Genomic DNA, 20484 nt, shown 5'->3' on the forward strand with positions numbered 1-20484 from the left:
GGCCGCGCTGGGTGGGAGGACGCCGGCCTCAGCCCCACTTGTTGCGAGGTGTCCAGGCAGCTTGGCGAATCTGCCCCAGCACTGAAGCTGGGAAGTTACTGGTCCTTCCGTGTCGTAGAGAGACGCTCATAGGCAGCGTCGTTAAGAGCAGTAGAACTGCCTTAAGGTTGCAGGTGTAGCCCAGAGGTCAGCCGCTGTAAAAGGGCAAGCTCCTCCCCTGCTGTCATTGGTCTTCGCTGGTAATAATGGGTAGGTCTAGTGTTCAAGCTTGTGTTCCTGAGCCTTTGTCCTGTCCCTTCCTTAATCTTGGAAATCACCCATGTCCTTGCTTCCTGAAATCCTTGAATCCTATTCACCTCAGTAAACTTTATGATCTCCTGGAATCTGGACCACTTTTGAGATAAAACACCACTCCTTGGGCACAGATTAAGTACTTTTGGTGCTGACCGAAAAGTTACTATCTTATGATGTGTTGAAAACAATAGATGCAAGTACCGTCAGAGGTTGATGGACAGGTTGAGTGACAAGTGTCACTGCTCTGAGTTTTCCTAGAGTGTGACTGACAGCCATTTGCCCTCCAAGGGTGGGGTTACCAGTCTTTGTACAACTTAGTCATTGGGCTGCCCCAGAGGGTGGTCCGATGATACCTGCGAAGACCACTGTCAAGTCAGGGGCTGAAGGAGGTGCCCATCCCCTGGACCACACAACACTTCCTCTTACCTCTCAACACGATTTCCACCGCCTTCAGCCTCCACGTTGGAAAACGGACAAAGAAGCACAAGGAAACCCAAGAGAGAAAGAGAAGGAGTTCATAGCTACACAGCCTACCTCCCAAGCTGGACAACAGTCCCCCAAGTGACCCCTGCCACAGTTTGATCCTAAGTGTCTTCTGTTGGCTGTCCACCAACTTGCTGATCTGAAAACACCTTTGGAGATAAAGCCTGCCCCAGAATTGACCCAGGGAAGGACTAGAGAAACCTTAAAGGCTGGGCTGATGTTCTTGGGAGGATAGTGATTGTGCAGCAGGAAAAATAATCCACTTGTTCGCCTGTTATTCTGGCAGCTGTGTTCATTGGAGATTGGTGTGTGTGTCTGTGTGTGGGAGGGGTGCAGAGTAGGGGGGACTGCTTACTTCTTCAAAGAAGACTAGGCAGGTTTGTTGGTGTTTGTGAGGTGGTTCCTAAATTCATTTAACAGTGGTTGGTCACTATTTAGATAGAAATATCAGAGAAGAAAGGCCTCTTTGAGAACATGATATTTGAGCAGAGACTCATAGTGACTCTTGGGGTGGGGCAGAGAAGCTTTTTCTCCAGGTTCAGGAAAAAGTAAGTATAAAAAAAGCTTGAAGCATGGCATACACATAAGCACCAAGTGAAGAATGTGGCCTCTGTTCTCAGCGTGTCTCAGTTGAGGTTGATGATCGCTGGATTTGTGTTCGGCTGGAACTGCAGTACCTTGTAAGAAGAAAGAGGAAATGCGCTTGTTGATCTCTTCATTACCCCTGTTAATTGCCTAAGGTTCTTCTCTTGGTGTTAAGCTATTGTTTAGTCTGAGAATGCAGTATGTCTAGACTCTAATTTGTAATTCATTTTTATAGCTCAATCAGCCTCTAAAGGTTGCCAGACTTCAGCTAAACTATAGTCTTAAACCATTCTTGAAGTGGGTACTTGGGTCCTCGCCCACAAAAGGCTGCTGCTGTATTAATAGAGCACGTCCATCTCAGAGGGGCTGATTTTGCTGAATTACTTTTTGAAAGGGGTCCTTGGGGGAAAGGTTTGATCCAGGTAAAATATTGTAATGAGTCTGGTTTTTCTTTCTTTGTATTAAGATCAGGCCTTTGTGACACTGACTACAAACGATGCCTATGCCAAAGGTGCCCTGGTCCTGGGCTCGTCTCTGAAACAGCACAGGACCACTAGGAGGCTGGTCGTGCTCACCACCCCACAGGTCTCAGACTCCATGAGGTGAGGACCCCGCTGCCCGCCCGCCTGTCCATGGGGCTCTGACATCTTCTCCGCTGTTTCTGGCATCAGCGAGCATTGATGCCAGTTGAGCACTGGGTGGAGAAAGACGAGAATTGCTGAGGGAAGGACTCCTAGGTCTGAAACTGCTTCTTAGCTTTTGGGAGCTGGTCCAGCCCAGCTGCCTCCTGGGAGGAGGTATTGTGCCCACACTCACCCTGACACCAAGAGAGGAAGGAGGACAATCCCTTCACCAAGCCCTCTCTGAGCCACATGAGTGTTCAGCCCCAGCATTCTCTGCCTCAATGCACCTTTAGTAATCAGAGTTCACTTTCACTCCTTTCCCAAAATGCAGCAGGAGCCACATTGTTTCTTGTTTCTAACCAGAGAAACCATCAGGTGACTTCCAAAGAACAGACCACCTTCTCCATTTCTAGCTGACACTTGTAACCTAAAGATCTTTATGTCCAATATAATGCACTAGAATCTTCACCACAGCCCTCTTCACTAAGGGGTTTTGCTGTGGTGGAGCACCCTGAGGGGCCCAAGCTGCTGGTTAATTGGGTTAGTTTGCTTTGATATGTTGAAATTAAATTTTGAAGTACATGAATGGACTCCCTAGTTCCTCACACCGACTTAAAACATATCTGGGCACACTAGCAGCTTTGTGTTGTGTTTATTTTTGTCATCCATGGCCCTTTTAGAAGTTTAAAATGCCCTGTTTGTAACTTTTTCATTAAAGGTAAGCATAGGCCCAGGCCCCTGAAAAGTAGGCATTGTGTGTGTGTACGTATAGCTCTCACACTTACAGCCTTGTTCCTACGTGGTCATTTAGGAGACGCCAAGAAGCCTGTCTCCTGACCTGAATGTCCTAGTTTGTAGTCTGTTGGTGAGGATGTGTATCAGAAACCAAAACTAGTCTTTGATTCCCCCTCACCACCACCACCACCAACTTACTATGGTCAGTGGTGCCCTGACTGTTTCTTTTCTAACAGATCAAGCTTCCTGCATGAACTAGAACACATTTTTGCACAGCTTTGGAGATGGTATAATACCAGTTTTGTCCTGCGTGTCTGACGCTGTTATAAACTTTCAATGATGTGTTCATCATGTTTTTCCTTGTGCTAAGTGTCTTTCTTAAATCTATCCCACTACCCCACCTCAAGAGCTTTCTAAAATAAGATTTTAGTTCATTTTGGGCATGCAGCAGTCTCCTACCTTCAGACTAAAACGAGCCTCTCCTTTATGCCCAAAGTGCTAGGCACATAGTAAACGCTGATTATGTTGGATTTTAAAACAGGGCAGCTACATAACTGAATCCTTTAACTTCTCTTGGGATACAGCGCTTCAGGCAGTTCTTGGTCAGTTGCTCTGACAAAGGTGATTAGTTACAGGATACTTGGCTGATACTATGTCCACACTACTGAGCATCATTTGTAAAAATACACAGCAAGAGTCAACTTCCGTAAAATATAATTGTCAAAATAAATAGGCTTGTAAGATCTACCTCTTACAAAAAACTTTTTTTCTTTTTCTTTTTTTAATTTGCCAGAAGGCACATGTGTTCACTTAAGAGAGAGGGAGAGAGGGAAAGTGAGAAATGGGCATTTGCCAGCTGTAATCCCTTTTTCTTTTTCTCTGCCTCCTTTGGGGATTTTGGGCATGCACACACACCCCTGGTATGTTTTTCAAGCTGCCAGGTCTGGGACTCAACCACACTGTTGGCCATGTGGGATCCAACCATCTTAACCATCATGCCACTGGCTAGCCAGTCAGTCATTTGTTTAAAAGCTGTTTCCACCACCTGTCTGGTGTTCCGTGATTATAATTTGAAAGAAAGACAACTTTTTCTATTATAATAATGTCTTGAGATAAGCACTTGATCCTTACCACGAATAGTTCCTTTTGCTTTAGTGAAGTTAACTGCATATGCCCCTAAGTACCATTTGTCCTGAAATAAACCAGAGCCAATTTAAGGGAGTGTGCTATACCGCAGCGACAGATTGTTCTAGTAATGGATCTTTGGAGTGATAAGGCAGAGGTCTTACATTCGATGGGTTACATGTTCTGAGAAGATGTTATGTGCTGTTTTCTGGATTTTATCTTGACAGGAAAGTTTTAGAGACACTCTTTGATGAAGTCCTCACAGTAGATGTCTTGGACAGTGGTGATTCTGCTCACCTCACCTTAATGAAGAGGCCCGAGTTGGGTGTCACACTGACGAAACTCCACTGCTGGTCACTTACACAGTATTCCAAATGTGTGTTCATGGATGCAGATACTCTGGTGAGTGTGGCTTTGTGAGTCGGAAAGATGTGTGTAGTAATGAAGCCTGTCAGGCATTTGAGGAATGCTGTCAAGGCTTGACAGTAAAGTTCAGATAAAACCTCTGTCACTAAACGTGTCAGGTGATCAAGGGGAGTAGGCCCAGGCTGCCTCTCAGCTGTCATCATCTTTTGTGTTGTATAACACAGGGACAACGTAAGAAGGGTCTGCCACAGCAAAACACTTCTGCAATGTTTTTTCTCCCCTTTGAATCAGGTCCTAGCAAATATTGATGATCTTTTTGAGAGAGAAGAATTGTCGGCAGCACCAGACCCAGGATGGCCTGACTGCTTCAACTCCGGAGTCTTTGTTTATCAGCCTTCAGTTGAAACATACAATCAGTTGTTGCACCTTGCTTCCGAGAAAGGTAGTTTTGATGGTATGTATCTGCTATCTTAATATCCATTAAGCTGGTCATAACTCCCAGGGGTTGCTGTCCTCAGAATACAATTGTAAGTTCTTGGGACCAGCAGTTAGCATAATGGCTATGTCGCTGAACTCCCATGTAGTTGACCATGGTTCAAGTCCCAGACCCGGTGGCTTAAACTCACACCGGGTGCGTGTGCGTGCATGCCCAAAATCCCGAGAGGAGAATAGAGGAGAAAGGATTGCAGTGTGGCAATCCCCCCTGGGGGGTGATTTTTCACTTTCTGCCTCTCTGTCTCTGTCTTTCTGGCGAGTGCATGCGCCCTGTAGCAAAAACCTCTCAAAAAAAAAAAAATGTTAAAAAAAAAAGAATACAATAGTAAGTTCTTGTGCTGGGAAGATACACAAGATACAGCAGTCATTTTAAGTTGTGCTCCTTTTGGAAACACTATTGCGTGTGGTGTGTATAGATGCATCTTTTTATTTTTCTGTAGAGACATAAGATTAAACTAACATAGGCAGTTTTATAGGCTTGCCTTTAAATGGGCTTCGTGCATCTAAATTAGAATGTGATCAGTGTACAATGATCACTATAAGATAAGAAAAGACTATTCAGCAAATAAAAAGAAGTAATATCTTTCCACCTGAGTAAACTTAAGAGAGTTTACTGACACGAGCAACAAGCTTTTTCTCAGTGGAAACTTGAGAAATAGTTTATTGAGTCTTTGTTTCCAAACCCTCGTTTTCCATAAGGCTGTGTATTTAAAATGTGTAACTGTGTCTGTAGCTATGTGTATAAAGGTTCTGAGTATCTGTGATACGGAGCCTTATATCCTTCAGAGAATTTTGGGGGGCCTACATGGTGGCACAGTGGTAAAACATGACCCTCTGCCAGACCAGCTTGCGTGAGAAGATTCCAGGTTTATGTCCAGAGACCTCCTGAGTCTGCTTGATATGCATAAACCCTTGATCTGGCTGAGGGTGGATTGTGGTGTCAAGACTCTGTTAGGGGTGCTGTCTCTCACTGTGTTTCTCTCACTCATGGAAGAAATAACCATTAAGAAAAAAGAGGTTAAATACATTAATAAATAATAAGTAATTATTTATTATAATAAATAAATTAGTAAATGTATTTCCATTTCAGGCCAGTCTCTGAAGTAACACATGAGGGTCTTCAGAAAGTTCAGGAAATACTGGGACATCGGAAAAGTCAGGAAGCATTTTTGCATAGAAAAATATGTGATGACTTTTCCAACCCAATAGGTATATTAGAAAAATACTATGCATAGATTTCATTTTGTTTGCACCAAAATAAACTCATACGTTAATTCCATTTTTCCACAAATTTTTTGAAGTCCCGTCATCAATAATAAGTCTTTAAAGCATTTCGTTGTGATTTTCTGGTTTTCATATATTCTGTGTAAATCTTCATAGGGGACAGTATGGGTTTTTAAAGCATGCATGCAGTATATTAATAATCAAGATTATAGCCATATTCTTCTTCACCATTGAAGATTACCTTTATAATGTGCATATTTGGTAATAGTTCTCCTAGTTTATTTTTTTCTTTTGGGAGGTATGTCAGTTGTCCATATTTTCTGCTCCGCTGTAGTGTACCATTTCGTAACTTCTTCCCTCTATTAAACACACTCTTAGGTCCACTAAAAACTTTCTCCTGAACTCCTCACCCATTCCCAATAAGCCATTTTCTCAGACAAAAGCAACAAAAATTCAAGGCTAGCCCCATGACCTAGTAGTTAAAGGAACTGGATTCTACATGGCAAGGCCTGGCACCAGCGACTTGAAAAACACACCAGGTGCGTGTGTATGCGTGCCCCAAATCCGACAGGATGGAGAAATGGAGCAGAAGGGATAGCAGTGTGACCACGCCCCATCAGCCAATGCTTTCCCCCTCTCTCTCTCTGTTTCTCTGACCAGTGCTTACACCTTCTGGCAATAAAAAAAAAATACACAAAACAAAGCCAGTAGTTAATATGCAAGGACAATTCTTTTTGGAATTATTATTGATGGTTTTTGAACCAAGAAACAACCCAGCATAGACAGAAAGAAGGATACACTCTGAGAAGTTCTCCTAGCAATGACTCAGGCGGGAAACATGGATCCGGGCCAGAGGCCTGAGCTCTGCAGCAGACGCTTTTACCTCTTCCCCTCTTCAAGAGCATATCTGAGATTTGTAGCAAGTAGATCTTTTGTAATTTGCACAGCCTTTCCCAGTTGACATAAAGTTCATCTCTGGGTACCGATATGAGGGTTCATTTAAATGAACTAAGCTAGCAAATTAAAAACCGAAGTCTTACACTTTTTAAATTAAAGGATTAAAAGTCTGTTAGATCACTGAAGTTAAGATTATTGGCAGTTAACACCTTTCAAATTAGACCTAAAAACAGAAATTGGGTTTTTGTTGTTGCTTTTCACAGAAATTGCATTCTGTCTAGTCATTTGGCCGAGAACTGGGGATATGCAGCTATTTGAAATGTCAGTTGAAAAGAATAAGGATGTTTAAGTCTCAGTCTTGTTTCACTCTGTGGCTTGTCCACACTCTGAGCCAGTAGTTCTCAATGAGGAGTGACTTTTGTCTCTCAGGGACATTTGGCCGTGTGTGGAGACATTCTTGGTTGTCACAATGAAGGGAAGGCTGCTCCTGGCTTTGGATAGGTAGAGACCAGAGATGTGGCTAAACATCCTACGGTGTACAAGAGAGCTTTCCCCAGCTATTCTAGTTCTACACCCAGCCAGAACTGTCAACAGTGCCGAGACACAGACTGCCTGTGCCGAGGCATTGCGTGCTCTGAAACAGAGCAGGAATATCTGAACCAGGACAAAGAGCAGCATCTGACAGGAAGTGTGGTTTTGTTTTAAGCACCTTAAGTAAGAGAATAATGTGTTGAGTGTTCACCTTGGTCAAAGCCTAATGAAGCATCTTCATTTTCCTGACATGTTTGATCTTACTATTTTATTTTGTATAAGGAATGAAAGCTGTATTAGAATTTATATTCAAAACACACATTCCTTGTTTTCTACTGCTTTTGTATACCCATACAATTACATTTGATAAAAGGAAGATGAAACAGGAACGAGCAATTGGCATAATGGCTATGTTGCTAGACTCCCATGTAGTTGACTAAAGTTTGCATCGCAGACCTGGTGGCTTAAACTCACACTGGGCATGTGTGCGTGCATGCCCAAGATCCTGAGAGGAGACTGGAGGAGAAGAGATTGCAGTGTGGCTGTCTACCCTGGGAGGTGATTTCTCGCTTTCTGTCTCTCTGTCTCTCTCTGTCTTTCTGGTGAGTGCATGTACCCTATAGCTAAAACCTCTCAAAAAAAAAAAAAAAGAAGAAAAGAAAAAGAAAAAAAAAAAGGGAAGATGAGAGTGTTTTTAGCAGAAGTCTGTAGTTTGTCTTAATCTTCCCGTCAGAGTGGATCTTTCTTCACCTCTTCTGCTCTGATGTGAAGGAAGTAAGTGTATCCTGCCAGAAATTCAGTGTACCTATTTTCAACCTTAGTAGGTCAGTCACATTGTAAAGATCTTTTGACCTGCCAAGTGCCTGAAATCCACATGATTTTAATCATGTAAAGAGAGTCTGATTTCTGACCTAGAAGAGTGTATGTTGTTATTAAAACATTAAAGTTTGACTATGGTAAACTACAATTTTAGAATGCAGAACCAATTAATTCATTGGTGGAGATCAACTTGGGCTCTCTAGGGTGTTCTAGAATCTGAGGTGCTAGAGGAGTCAATGAATTTGTTGTTAGGAGACCAGAATAGGTGCACAGCCCTCAACTAGGGAGCATGCTCTGCTTTTCCAGCCACATCTGAAGCCACGCCAGTGTCTCTGTGCCCGCTGACGCATTTCGATACTCGGCAGCAGGCTCTCCCAGTGCCAGCCTTCCTCTGAGGTATTCCATTTACTACTACTGGCGGGGAAGGACTGAATTTTTCCCGCTAATAGAAATGTTTAACTGAAAGAGTTAAAAAGTCAACTATGATGATAAGAACTTACAGTTAGTTCTCTTACATTAGTTGTTTAAATTCGATAGAAGTCTCAACCAGTAGCTCTCAAATGAAAGGTTATTTTCACATAAGTATGTGTTGCTAAAGCTTTACTGAGCCAAGAAAGCTCACTTCATGCCGTGGGCACCTGCCTGGCTCCGGAGGGGCTTACTGTACCTGGGTGATATAAGGACTGACAGGACTTAGGCTTGATATCGGTAACATATTTTTGTCTTGATAAGGTCATTGTCAAAGGGCGGTAAACTTGCTTTGCCTTGGGTTTTAAATGTTATATTTATATTGTATAAGCATTACAAAAAATAAATTGAAAAATAAATATAATAAAAACTACATTAAAATATTTCATTTAGGTACCTTGCTCTAGGCACTGAGACAAATTTATTTTTCTTTTTTGAGAGATATTTTTTGCTATAGGGTGCATGTACTCACCAGAGAGATAGAAAATGAAAAATCCCTAGGGGATGTCCACACCGCAATCTCTTATTCATTCTCCTCTCAGGATTTTGGGCACACACACACACATGCGCCCAGCATGAGTTTTAAGCTGCCAGGTCTAGGACTTGAACTGTGGTCGACTACATGGGAGTCCAGCAAAGTAACCATTACGCCACCTGCTGGTCCCAAGTTTGTGTCTTTCACCAGTACACATTATTTTCTGTTGGGTCGTTGGAAAAGTCACAACGTGTTTTTCTATGCAAAGATGCATTGTGGCTTTTCCGACAACCCAGTAATATCCACAGATTCCTTTTCTGCAGGGACTTAAGTCCCAGCGTTTTTAGATCAGTATGACAGAGGGCCTGTTTGGCAGGTGGCTATTTCCGTAAATCTCTTGCAAGTCCTGCTTAATTTCTTGCCTGTATCCCACTGAAACCGATGGGGCCTGGTGTCTGCTGACAAGCCATACAGGCCGCTGATGGCTGAGCATTTGCAGCTGCTTCCACAGCCCTTCTGATGGGAAAGAATGTGGCTGTCTTCTTCTAATCACCAGCCCTCTATCACACTCTCCACCCCCACGCCTGTGCTTCTGGCCGAAAGAATAATCCTAATATGGCAAACCCTGTGAGGTGCTTTGATTTCTCTTTTCTTCCAGATATCTAGAGTATTCGAATTTAGAACTAGTGACTACTTAGTTGATGTCTGGTATCTACTTTTCCATAATGAGAAATCTTAAGTTCCCGTGCTGTTGTTTGTATTTTCAGACTTTCTTACCACATACTTCAGTGAAGTTATACATTTCCTGAAAAGTTGAACAATAGAGATTGTGAAATATGTAAACACCAGCATTTATAGGATGTGACAAGATATAAGGTTAACTTCAGGACTTGTTAAAATAGGAGAGGAAGAGAAGGGGCTTATCGAAGGTATTAATTAGCAGTTTTGTCTCCTCCATACTCCGGAGAAATGAAGCTGATGCTCTTGGCTCACAGTTGAGGTTTATTTTCTTTTGCCCTGTGGCCTATGTATCCTAAGTTAAGGGTGCTTGAACAGTTGAAGACAAGTACAGTGCTTGAAGATTGCTGTCTATTGAATTATATCTGTATGGGTTAGTTTTGAAACCCTAAGTCAAAGGAATTTGTATTTTCCACTTTGGAGTGTCTTTAATTTACTCTTGATATTCATTTTAATTCATCAAACCCTGCATACCTTAAACATTTTATTGGTGTACTGGAATTTGGGTCAGTAGTTGAATTTTCAGAAAGAGGAAAACAGTAAAAGAGGATAAATTGATGGTAGAACATTAGGTCTGGTTTTACTTTAAGCAGAATCCAACATCTGCTGCAAGATCATTATCCCAAATTCTGGGTTGAGGTCGAGACCCTTCAACAGTACGATAATGTCTTTAAATGATTTTGAACAGAAAATGTTTGGTGCTCAATTCCCTGAAAGTGTAAAATTGACTCCAGTGCCAACTGCTCTAAATTTCGTAGTTAATTAGGCTTCATGCTGGACCCGCCCAAAAAAGGAAGGGAGAACTGAGGTCTTTCAAGATAGCACTTGTCTTGTCCAAACCAGATGAGCTCAGGTATTTAGTGTGCTTCACTTGGTTTCCTGACTCGATAGGTTCTGCCTTCATGGTATCCTCCTGCCGGAGGCTTCTCCCAGCTGCTCAAGCACTAGGCTGCATGTTGCCCTTCAAGTATTTTATGGCTTGTTTTGAAAATGACTATTCTCTTGTATGTCTGTCATTGAATTGAGAGTTTATATAATAAACACTTTAAACAAATAAAGATGAAAAATAAAAGTTACAGCCAAAATAAATGGGCATGCATAAGTTTATTTTTTTTAAAGAACTATTTTTATCTCAACGCACCCATGAGTATTTTTTTCCACCTTAGCCATCTGTTGGTCTCTAGCTTTGTAACCAGCAGAGATCAGGAACCCTGTGAAAAGTAGAAGAGGGAGAGATGAATGTGGGTAACAGGTGTCCAGGCTCTTTTTTTTTGGGGGGGGGAGAGGTTTTTGCTATAGGGCGCATGCGCTCACCAGACAGACAGAAAGAAAGAGACATAGAGATAGAAAGCGAGATATCACCCCCCGGGGGGGGTGGCCACGCCACAATCCCTTCTCCTCCATTCTCCTCTCGGGATCTTGGGCATGCACGCACACATGCCCAACGTGAGTTTAAGCCACTGGGTCTGGGACGCGAACCCTGATCGACTACATGGGAGTCCAGCGACATAGCCATTACGCTAACTGCTGGTCCCGCCTAGGCTCTTATGCTAGTGGTTTTACTTAACTTTCTCAACAGTCCTGCAAGGTAGACATTCATGCATTCAATCATTTAACCTCATACGTACTGGGTGCCTACTGTCTGACTAGTACTGGGGACCCACTGTTGTTCCAGTTCAGGACAGTAGATCGCCCAGTATCTCTAAACTGGTAGCAAAGCTAGATCTAAACCAGGGTCTTCCTCAACTCTGTGTCTGGATTATGTGTGTATTTTTTTTCTTTCTGTCCAATTTTCTCATGTTGCAAATTCTAGAGAATACATCCTGAAGAATGATAAAGGATAGCGGAAGACCCCTGTTACCCTGGTCTTATTATATATTAATTACTTAAACTGCATTGGTCTGAATAACACAGCTGGTGTATTTGTTATTTCACAGATGAAGAGATGCAGGCTCAAGTTTTCTGTCTCTCCATCTACTGTTTCTCCCCTCTGATCCACAATACCTAAAATGCATCGCCGTTTTAAATCAGCAGCACAGCTGATATTCTTGCATTGTTTTTGAGGTCTGGAGATATTCTTTGGAGCACTACTCTAGCCTATATTTCTGTAGTAGGTTCATTCATTCACAAGTTCAAAAGTCATTTTAGCTTCTGTGCAAGACGCTAAGTTTAACAGCCAGGAACAGATGGAGAAATAATGTAGACTTTTTTTTTATACCAGCCTCTATAAAGCTTGTATTTTTGAGAATTTATGGACATGTAACAACTAATTATATAATATATAACCATGATTCTGGTAAGTTTAAAGTGGTAGGAAAATCTAGACCAGGAGGACCTATCTATCTTAGACTGAGAAAGTGAAATTTAAACCAAGAATAAATTGTTTCCTTGTATTTACTTAATAATTTAATTAATGTCTTGGTTATTAAGACTCTTTATTAAAAAATAAAAAAAAAGTGACAAATAAAAGCTCTAATATGAGGTGATAAAATAAATCATTTTGGCTTAAATGGCCGGTGAGATGCAGCAATTCTGGGACCAAGTGCCTGGATTTCCATAAGCCGCTGGGGTTAATCGGCTGATCCTCCTAAACCTCATAGAAATATGCCCCAGAGTAGGGCCACTCCTGACTGTAATTCAGTGATCTGTGGCATGCTCACTGTCGGCAGTGTTGATGATCTCCGTGAGCAGGCTGTAGGAAGTGAGTGATGTGCCCCCTTTGCACATGGCAACAGCCCACACATGGCAACAGCCCACTTATAGTCTCAACCTTATTTTACTTTAAATTGGCTCCTGGATATCTGCCCCTCTGCTTCCTTACTGGATTGAGAACCATCTGAGAGCTGGAACCCATCTTACTCAACTTGATATCTATTATGTCTGTACCAAATTTATATAACTTTAGATATTCTATAGAAATGACATTTTTAAGTTTTGCACCCTCTGATAAAATTAAAAAAAAAAACAAAATTCTCCAAAAGACTTTAGACCAGGGCTGCTCAATTTTTCATATGCAAATTAAGCTAATCACGTGAGGATTAAAATAGGGATGCTTATTCTGTAGGTCTGTGATGGGGCTCTACACTCTGCATGTTTGTCAAGCTCCCAGGGGATGCCTACGCTGCTGGACCCTGGACCACACTTTGAGGAGCACAGATACAGGGGAAACATTCCTGTGGCCGAGATACTTGAGTTTATGTTTAAACCAGAATTGACTGGTTCACCGACTATCCCTGGTAGACAAGCCAGTTGCCAGCGAACTGTGGAGAGCACACAAAGTGTACAGGAATTGAACAAATGCACATACTTAAGGGATAGCACTCAAACAGCTCTATTTCTGTCTTATAAAAGTCACAGGCTCAGTTTCTGGTAAATGTTATGGTGTGTCCATGGTTACCAGACCCACAAACTTGCTCAAAAGAATGAAAAACTACTAAGTAGTTGTAAGGCTATTACTAGCATTGGGCCAACCAATGGAAGGAAGAGGCAGCATCAGATACTTGCTTTTGCTTGCAAAGCAGGTGCCATGTGCCCTTCCTCCTGTTCCTGCCTGCCTCTCCCCTGTGTTGCCGTGCCCTAGCTGCCACTTCACAGCTGCCGGTGATGCCTGACAGTCCTGTCTTAACCTCACAGGTGAAATAAAGCCTGCCTCTGGAAGTCTGACTAGAACGTACTGGACAAGAAGTCCTAGCGTTTTAGTGCCGTCCCAGCAGTCTTCATGGCATCGCTGTGTGTTTTGTCACAAAGACATGCTTAGATTTACATTCTGCTTTGAATCGTTCTAATTTAGATACTAGTAAAGAGAGAGTATTTATAACAGCACACATAAACTTTCCAATGAAGTTAGTATGTTTGCCTAACTTGAATGTTGAACTCTGCATTTGGAAAAAGATGGTTAGGATTTCCATAGTGCTGAATTCAAAGATTATTTAAGAAGCCACAGACTTTTAGACATAGTTCATTCTGTTTTTTAGCCATGTTGGGGCTTCAGAGGTGACCCTGTGTAGTTACATCATGAGGCCAGTGGCAGTAGAAGTTTCAAGATCCGTGTTGTCCTTCTGGAGACAAAGTTCTTGCTCTTGAGTGTTTCAGCATTTTTGCCATTGATTCACCAAGTGCCTTTTCTCTTTCTTCCTGGTTTCCTGTTCCACCAGAGCTCTTTGACCTTCCTGTGGCACACAGCTGATGGGCTGACAGTGTTTGTAGGGTACCTGAGGGTAAATGGAAATGGCCTTTTGTGGCCAGAGGCACCCAGCCAGGGGCTCAGAGGGATCAGCAGCTCTGACTTGTGTTTCCCAGCCTCACACAAGTCAGATTTGGAAGTTCTCTAGAACTGCTCTTCAGGCCTCCATGGAATTATATTTCTTCACCGCATTGCATGTAGCCAATAGTTACTTTAAGTGGAACTGTTTAATTTTAAAAAAGGTCTTGTGCCTTTAAAAACAAGGTGTAGAAAAATTATGATGCCCAGCACATTACAGAGTTCAGAAACAAGAGAACCCATGTATGTCATCTGGGGATGCATACTATATGTGGTATAATAAAATAAAGAAGGACGATTTCAAATAGAATTCACAATTTATAGTGACGTCAGGGTGAGGAGGGGCAGTGAGATGGGATTGGGGAGCTCACACAGAGAATAATGTAGGTAATGTTCAGGTTCTTAATTTGGGTAGTGGATAGTTTTACTACTAATATTCTTTATAATATACTACATGTATATTTGTCTTTTAATAGTATACTGCATAATAAAAATAAATTAATAAAGGATGTTTAGAAAGATCTTAGCAAAATTTTTATTTTTGCTCCAATTATATAAATTATTAATATTTAAGAATTACAAAAATGATATAACACTAAAGAAAGTCAGAGGGGTGGGAACATCTCTTACTCCAGCTTCCTAACACAATAGCTGTGTTTCACCTGTTTTCTTTCAGGGTGATGTTTGTAAATGTCTGTGTTCTTAGTAATGCAACATATGTAGATGTTGATGGTATACAGTGAAGCAATGGTTTTATGGAGGTTAGTTTTAACAGCTGAATAACATTCCTACGAGTGGTTGGTATTGCAGTGTAGTATTAACCTTCTGGGGTGGAGTATGTAAGTTGTTTCAACTTTTTTTGCTGAAACAGAATATTTTAAGGTTTTGTATTCGTTTCACACATACGAAAAAAACTGCCTATGTATAAAACATTCTGCTGAATGTCAGAATTATAATGATAAGTGAAATGAGTCACAGTCCTTGTCCTTATAGAATTTAGAATCTAATGACTAGTAATTCCTGGTTGTATTTTGCATTTTAATCTCATCAATCCTTCAATCCTTAAACTTCTTAAAACCTTCTTATTTAGAGAGAATTGTGGTATTACATGTAGTGGTGAGAAATACTATAGAGAAGTTCCATACGGCCCTCTCACAGTTTCTCCCAGTGCCAATATCTTGTATAGCTATGATACCTTGCATAACTATATCTTGTATAATACCTGGAAATTTATATTTGTACAATCTACCAGCCTTATTCAGATCTCACTAGTTAGTTTCACATGTATTTGTACAGATGTGTGTGTTTTCTGTGCAATTTTATAACATGTATGTTGGTGTGACCATCACAGTCAAGACACAACAGTTGCATTACAAAGATCTGTCCCGATACTCCTTTACAAAGGTGGCTCCCTCTCTCTTTCTCCCTGTCCATATTCCTGGCAAGCACAAATCTGTTCTCCATCTCTCTAATTGTATCAAATGAAGGAGGTTATATAATTGGAATCACACAGTAAGTAACCTTCAGGAACTTGGGTTTTTCATGCAGCCGGATTCCCTTGTGTTATAGCCAAGTAATTGTGAATATCGTCCATTTTTTTTTTATTGCTTAGCAGTATTTCATTATATGGATACCCACATTTATGCGCCTATTGAAGGACGCCTGGGCTCTTTGAAGTTTTGTCGTTTTGTGAATATGTCTTCAGCCTTTATTTTGACATTCTATGTTAAAGGAAATTAGTAAGACTTCAGGCCTCTACCTCAGCCACCAGCATCTAGTCTCACATGTGGGATATCGTCATAGAATTCACAATAAGCCTCTGATGAATAGCGTGGTGTGTTGGCTTCAGTATTTTGAGCTTCAAAATAAGATAATTGCCTAGCCTAGGTGGCAGAGTCTCTAGTGTGCTGGACGGCAGTGCTGGGAACCACATGCCAGCTGTGGGTTCACATCTCCCCGTCAGCCTGAGAACAGGCCACGTGTGTGGGCATGAAGATCCTGAGGAGCCGGAGGGCTGGGAGGAGGGGATCACAGCATGATGAGTCCTCATCAAGGGTGGTTTCTCTGTCTCGTGTGTGCACACGTGCTATCATAATAAAAATATGATAATTTGTCTATGTAGCTAAAATTGCCTTTTGTTTTCCTATCTGTCTGTTATCTGAGTCTGTTCAGGTTTCTACAACAAAATACCATAGACTGAAGCTTATAAACAATAGAAATTTATCTTTCACTTTTCTAGGAACTGGGAAAGATGGGATCCAGATGCCAAGACTTGGTGTGAGGAGAGGGCCCACTTATTGCCTCACTACTGCCGTCTTTGCTGTACCTTCACGTGGTAGAAAGGACCGCATAACCCTCTTTGGCCTCTTTAATAAAGGCACTAGTCCCTTTCTTGAGGACCCTCCCACTCATAGGAAGATACTTGTGACCTAAGTAACTTCCTAAGTCCCCAACTCATACCATGTCACCTTGGGGTTAGGAACTCAACATAGAGATTTGGGGGACATAAACAGCCTGTCACATTTTTCACAGCAATGAATTATACCCTGTTGCCATCTTTATCCTCCAGAATTTATTTATTTATTTATTTATTTTTTATTTATTTATTTTTTTGCTATAGGGTGCGTGCGCTCGCCAGACAGACAGAGAGAGACAGAGAGACAGAAAGCAAGAAATCACCCCCCCAGGGGGGATGGCCACACCACAATCCCTTCTCCTCCATTCTCCTCTCGGGATCTTGGGCACGCATGCACACGCGCCTGGCGTGAGTTTAAGCCACCAGGTCCTGGACTCGAACCGCGGTCAACTACATGGGAGTCCAGCGACATAGCCATTATGCTAACTGCTGGTCCCTATCCTCCAGAATTTATGAGGGTGCAACTCTGACTTTCTGTTGAGTTACTTGTCCCTTGTGGAACGAGGACTGTCAGAGCCTCCTCCTTAGAGAGGTCACTCTACAGATGTTCACTCAGTGAAGGCCTTTGATCCTTGGAGTTGATAAAAGGTATTTGGAAAGAATAGAATAAACAGAGTGTGATAAGGTACATTGGGATGTTTTAACATAAATCCAGGCTAAAAATTAAATCTGCAGATTTTTGTCAAAACCTAGAGCAGCCAAATGGTGATGACAGCCAGTTGGACTTGGTATAGATTGAGAAAGAAAACTCGAGCTCGGGGCAAAGCAGCCCGAGAAAGGAAATGACTGTGCAGTAGTAAGCCAGGCTTGCAGTTGGAAAGAGCAGGAGTCTCCTTGCCTGCCGTCTCCCGTACACACACGTGCACACGTACCACATGCATGTGCTCGCATGCCACAGCCTCCTGTTGTGCAGCACAGCAGACTGGCTCTAAGAATGGTTTCTGAAATCTTGTACGTCTGAAAGAGAGAGGCATGCGGACCGCATGGAGGAATGTGTTTTGCGATGCTTTAGTGACCTGCTTGGTTACTGACATGTTTATGATTTAGGTCAGGTGCTTACTTAACTGTGTAGGTTTTTATTATTTTTATTTCTTTCAAATAAATGGCTATGGTCCTTCCTTCCCAAGGAAAGTGTGAAGCCCCAGAACCTCAAGGACTAAGCAAGCATTTTGCTGTGTAATTGTGGCTGACTTTGGCCACAGTATTGATTGACTGGGACCTGCTGGGAGGCTTGGCCAGTGGCAGGAGAGTACCACAGGGGTGATGGGGCCTTCAGGGTCTGCCGTCAATACGCCAACTAGTTAGGGGCCCTGAGAAGCATGATGTTTATTATTTTAAAATGGAATTAGTACCTGTTTTTAAAGGTCCAGTTATATATGGCTATAAAATTATTGAGCTGTCCCGACAGTTTGTTAACTAGAATTCATTGTTCTTCTCTTTCAGGTGGGGACCAGGGCTTACTGAACACATTTTTTAGCAGCTGGGCAACAACAGATATCAGAAAACACCTGCCTTTTATTTATAACCTAAGCAGCATTTCTATATACTCCTACCTCCCAGCATTCAAAGCGTAAGTGCACGTGATTCTACTGTTGTTGAGGATGGCAAGGGCAGGGAAGTGAGGTTTAAGATTTCTTGGGTGCTTCATTGTTATTCTGAGGGAAATAACAGGTGGGGCCTTTCTCTTGTAAGAAACAGCCATGGGAGAGTCTTTGATGTCCTTGATAGCTTTATGCTTGGAGTAACCCGCAGTGCCTTTAGCTGTGGTATGGGACAAGTTCTCCTCAGCTCCTGGAGTGCCTGGCCCTCTGGTGAATTATCCATGAGTCATGGTCAGGAACAGGCTGTTAAGATCCCCCAACTGAGCACAAGCCCCACTTCTGCCCCCTGCTGACTGCTGAGCTTTTGTTTCCCTTACTTGCAAAAGGGAGGTGTTAGCAGCTTCCTCTGGTGGTGGTGTGGGGACTAAGCAAGATGCAGGCAGCAGTATGGCATTGTGGTTGAGTAGGGACTCTCCGGGGCCAGCAGATGGCGTGGCAGTTAAGATGGCCGCATCACACATAGCCAACTTCACCATTCAAGTCCTGAACCTAGCAGCTGGAAAATCATGATGGGCTTTGTGTGTGTGTGTGTGTGTATGCGTGTGTGTGTGTGTGTGTGTATGCGTGTGTGTGTGTGTGTGTGTATGCGTGTGTGTGTGTGTGTGTGTATGCATGCGTGTGTGCATGTGTGCCCAAAATCCTGAGAAGAGAATGGAGGAGAAGGATTGCAGTGTGGCCTCTCTCTTGAGGGGTAACTTCTCACTTTCTTGTTCTACTTCTCCCTCTCTGTCTCTCTCTCTCTGGTGAGCATATGGATGCTATAGCAAAAACTGCAAAACTGTAACAACAACAACCAAAAAAATAATAATAAACAAAAAACAGTGGGGCTCTATAAATTGATTCAGACCATCTCAACCCTGGCTGGCAACCTTGGGCTAGTTCTCCTCTACCTCAGTGTCTTTGTAGGGTTATCATGAGTATTAAGGATGGCAATCATGTAAAATGTATAGAAGGCCTATGTCTCGTATTCTGGAAATGTTAGCTTATTGGTCCTTCTTGTTTGAGAGGCAGCATAGTGTTAGGAGTGACCCTTGAAGTCAGAAAAGAAGAGCATATATCCTCACTCTCATTTATTTGCTACATAACTCAGGACTCTGTGCCTCAGTTCCCCCATAAGCGAGGAGGAAAATAGTAGGCCCCTTAACGGGTTGTGAAGAGGCTAAAATGAGTTAGTCCACCTACAGTGCTCAGTGGACCTGGCTCATTGCTGCTGTTTTTGGTAATAGGACTTAGCACAACACCATAGGCGGTTCTAAAAAGTAGAGCAACGGATATAGCCCTGTTGCAGTGTTTATCTTACTATGAGGGCCTGGACCCTGTTCTTCAGCCTCTGACTCATTTGTGTTGAATTAAGGAGATGATTCAGATTTCTTGAACAGGGGCCTAACTCTCAGGCTGATCGTGAGATAGCCATGAGCAGTGAAGCCTTCATTGAGCTGGGCTTGTCTCTCCGATCTCCATCCTGCATGGACATTCCTGAGTGATCAGAAAACAAAGGGCCTTTCACTTCTCATATTTCATTCTCCAAAGACTCTCCATAAGTCTTACACTCCAGTAGTGAGCCTGTCTGGCTTTCCGTGGTAGAAATGTTTCCTTTTCTGTTCGTTTCTGAGCAGATTCTGTCAGCATCCTCCACATCAGCTTTATGAGCATCTTGTGTTCTTTCCTCCCTCTCTGTTCTCTTGGCTGTGTCTCTGACATAGTGTAGCCTTCAGCAACTGGCATGGTAGAGTTACCATTTCCTGAAATGAGAAAGGCCCTGAGTGAAGCAAGTTTAGGGGCTGGGATTGAGTATAAATGTACTGAATGTATTAGGTTTTGGCTTGATGAAGGTCGAGCTGCATGTTAACTAGTGAAAGCATGTAATAGATAAGTAGATATAAAAGTCAGGAGGTCAGGAAAGAGTTCTCAGTGAGACGTAACTATGGGAGGCGTCAGCGTGTAAATGATATTTTTAGCCATGAGACAAGATAATATAAGCAAGGGAGTGATCATCAGTAGCAAGTCCTGAAGATGGAGCCCCCATGGAGGAGGAGCGCTGAGGGAGGGACGATAGCAGAGCAAGAGGACACGCTGGAAAGCGTGGTGCTGCAGAAGCCGAGCAAAGAAAATGCTTCAGGGAAAGGGAGTGGTTCATGTGTGTCAGATGGTGTGGTGGGTCACAGAAGAGGGCAGTAAGAATTGTCACTGGCTATAGAATGGGTACGCTGATGCCTTTGGAATACATCGGTGGAATGGTTAGTGAGAAAGCCTGACCCAAGGGCTCCCAAGATAATGGGTGAGGACGATTGAAGGCAGGGAATGGAGCTGAGCTCTTCTGAAGCATTTGCTTTAAAGAAGGGTAGGGA

General features: G+C 42.6%; 1 protein-coding gene across 1 annotated transcript in view; it reads left to right on the top strand.

The window, feature by feature from the left end:
• Window positions 1-230: 230 nt before the first annotated feature.
• The window catches only part of GYG1 (glycogenin 1), a 44060-nt gene continuing 23806 nt past the window's right edge, over window positions 231-20484 (top strand). The window contains exons 1-5 of the mRNA XM_006172074.3: window positions 231-249; window positions 1829-1964; window positions 4073-4247; window positions 4503-4665; window positions 17979-18105. Coding sequence (XP_006172136.2) covers window positions 246-249; window positions 1829-1964; window positions 4073-4247; window positions 4503-4665; window positions 17979-18105 — 605 coding nt within the window. The 5' untranslated portion in view covers window positions 231-245. The remainder of the gene's footprint in view (window positions 250-1828; window positions 1965-4072; window positions 4248-4502; window positions 4666-17978; window positions 18106-20484) is intronic.

The sequence above is a fragment of the Tupaia chinensis genome, unplaced genomic scaffold (assembly GCF_000334495.1).
Source record: "Tupaia chinensis unplaced genomic scaffold, TupChi_1.0 Scaffold000272_1, whole genome shotgun sequence".
NCBI lineage: Eukaryota > Metazoa > Chordata > Mammalia > Scandentia > Tupaiidae > Tupaia > Tupaia belangeri.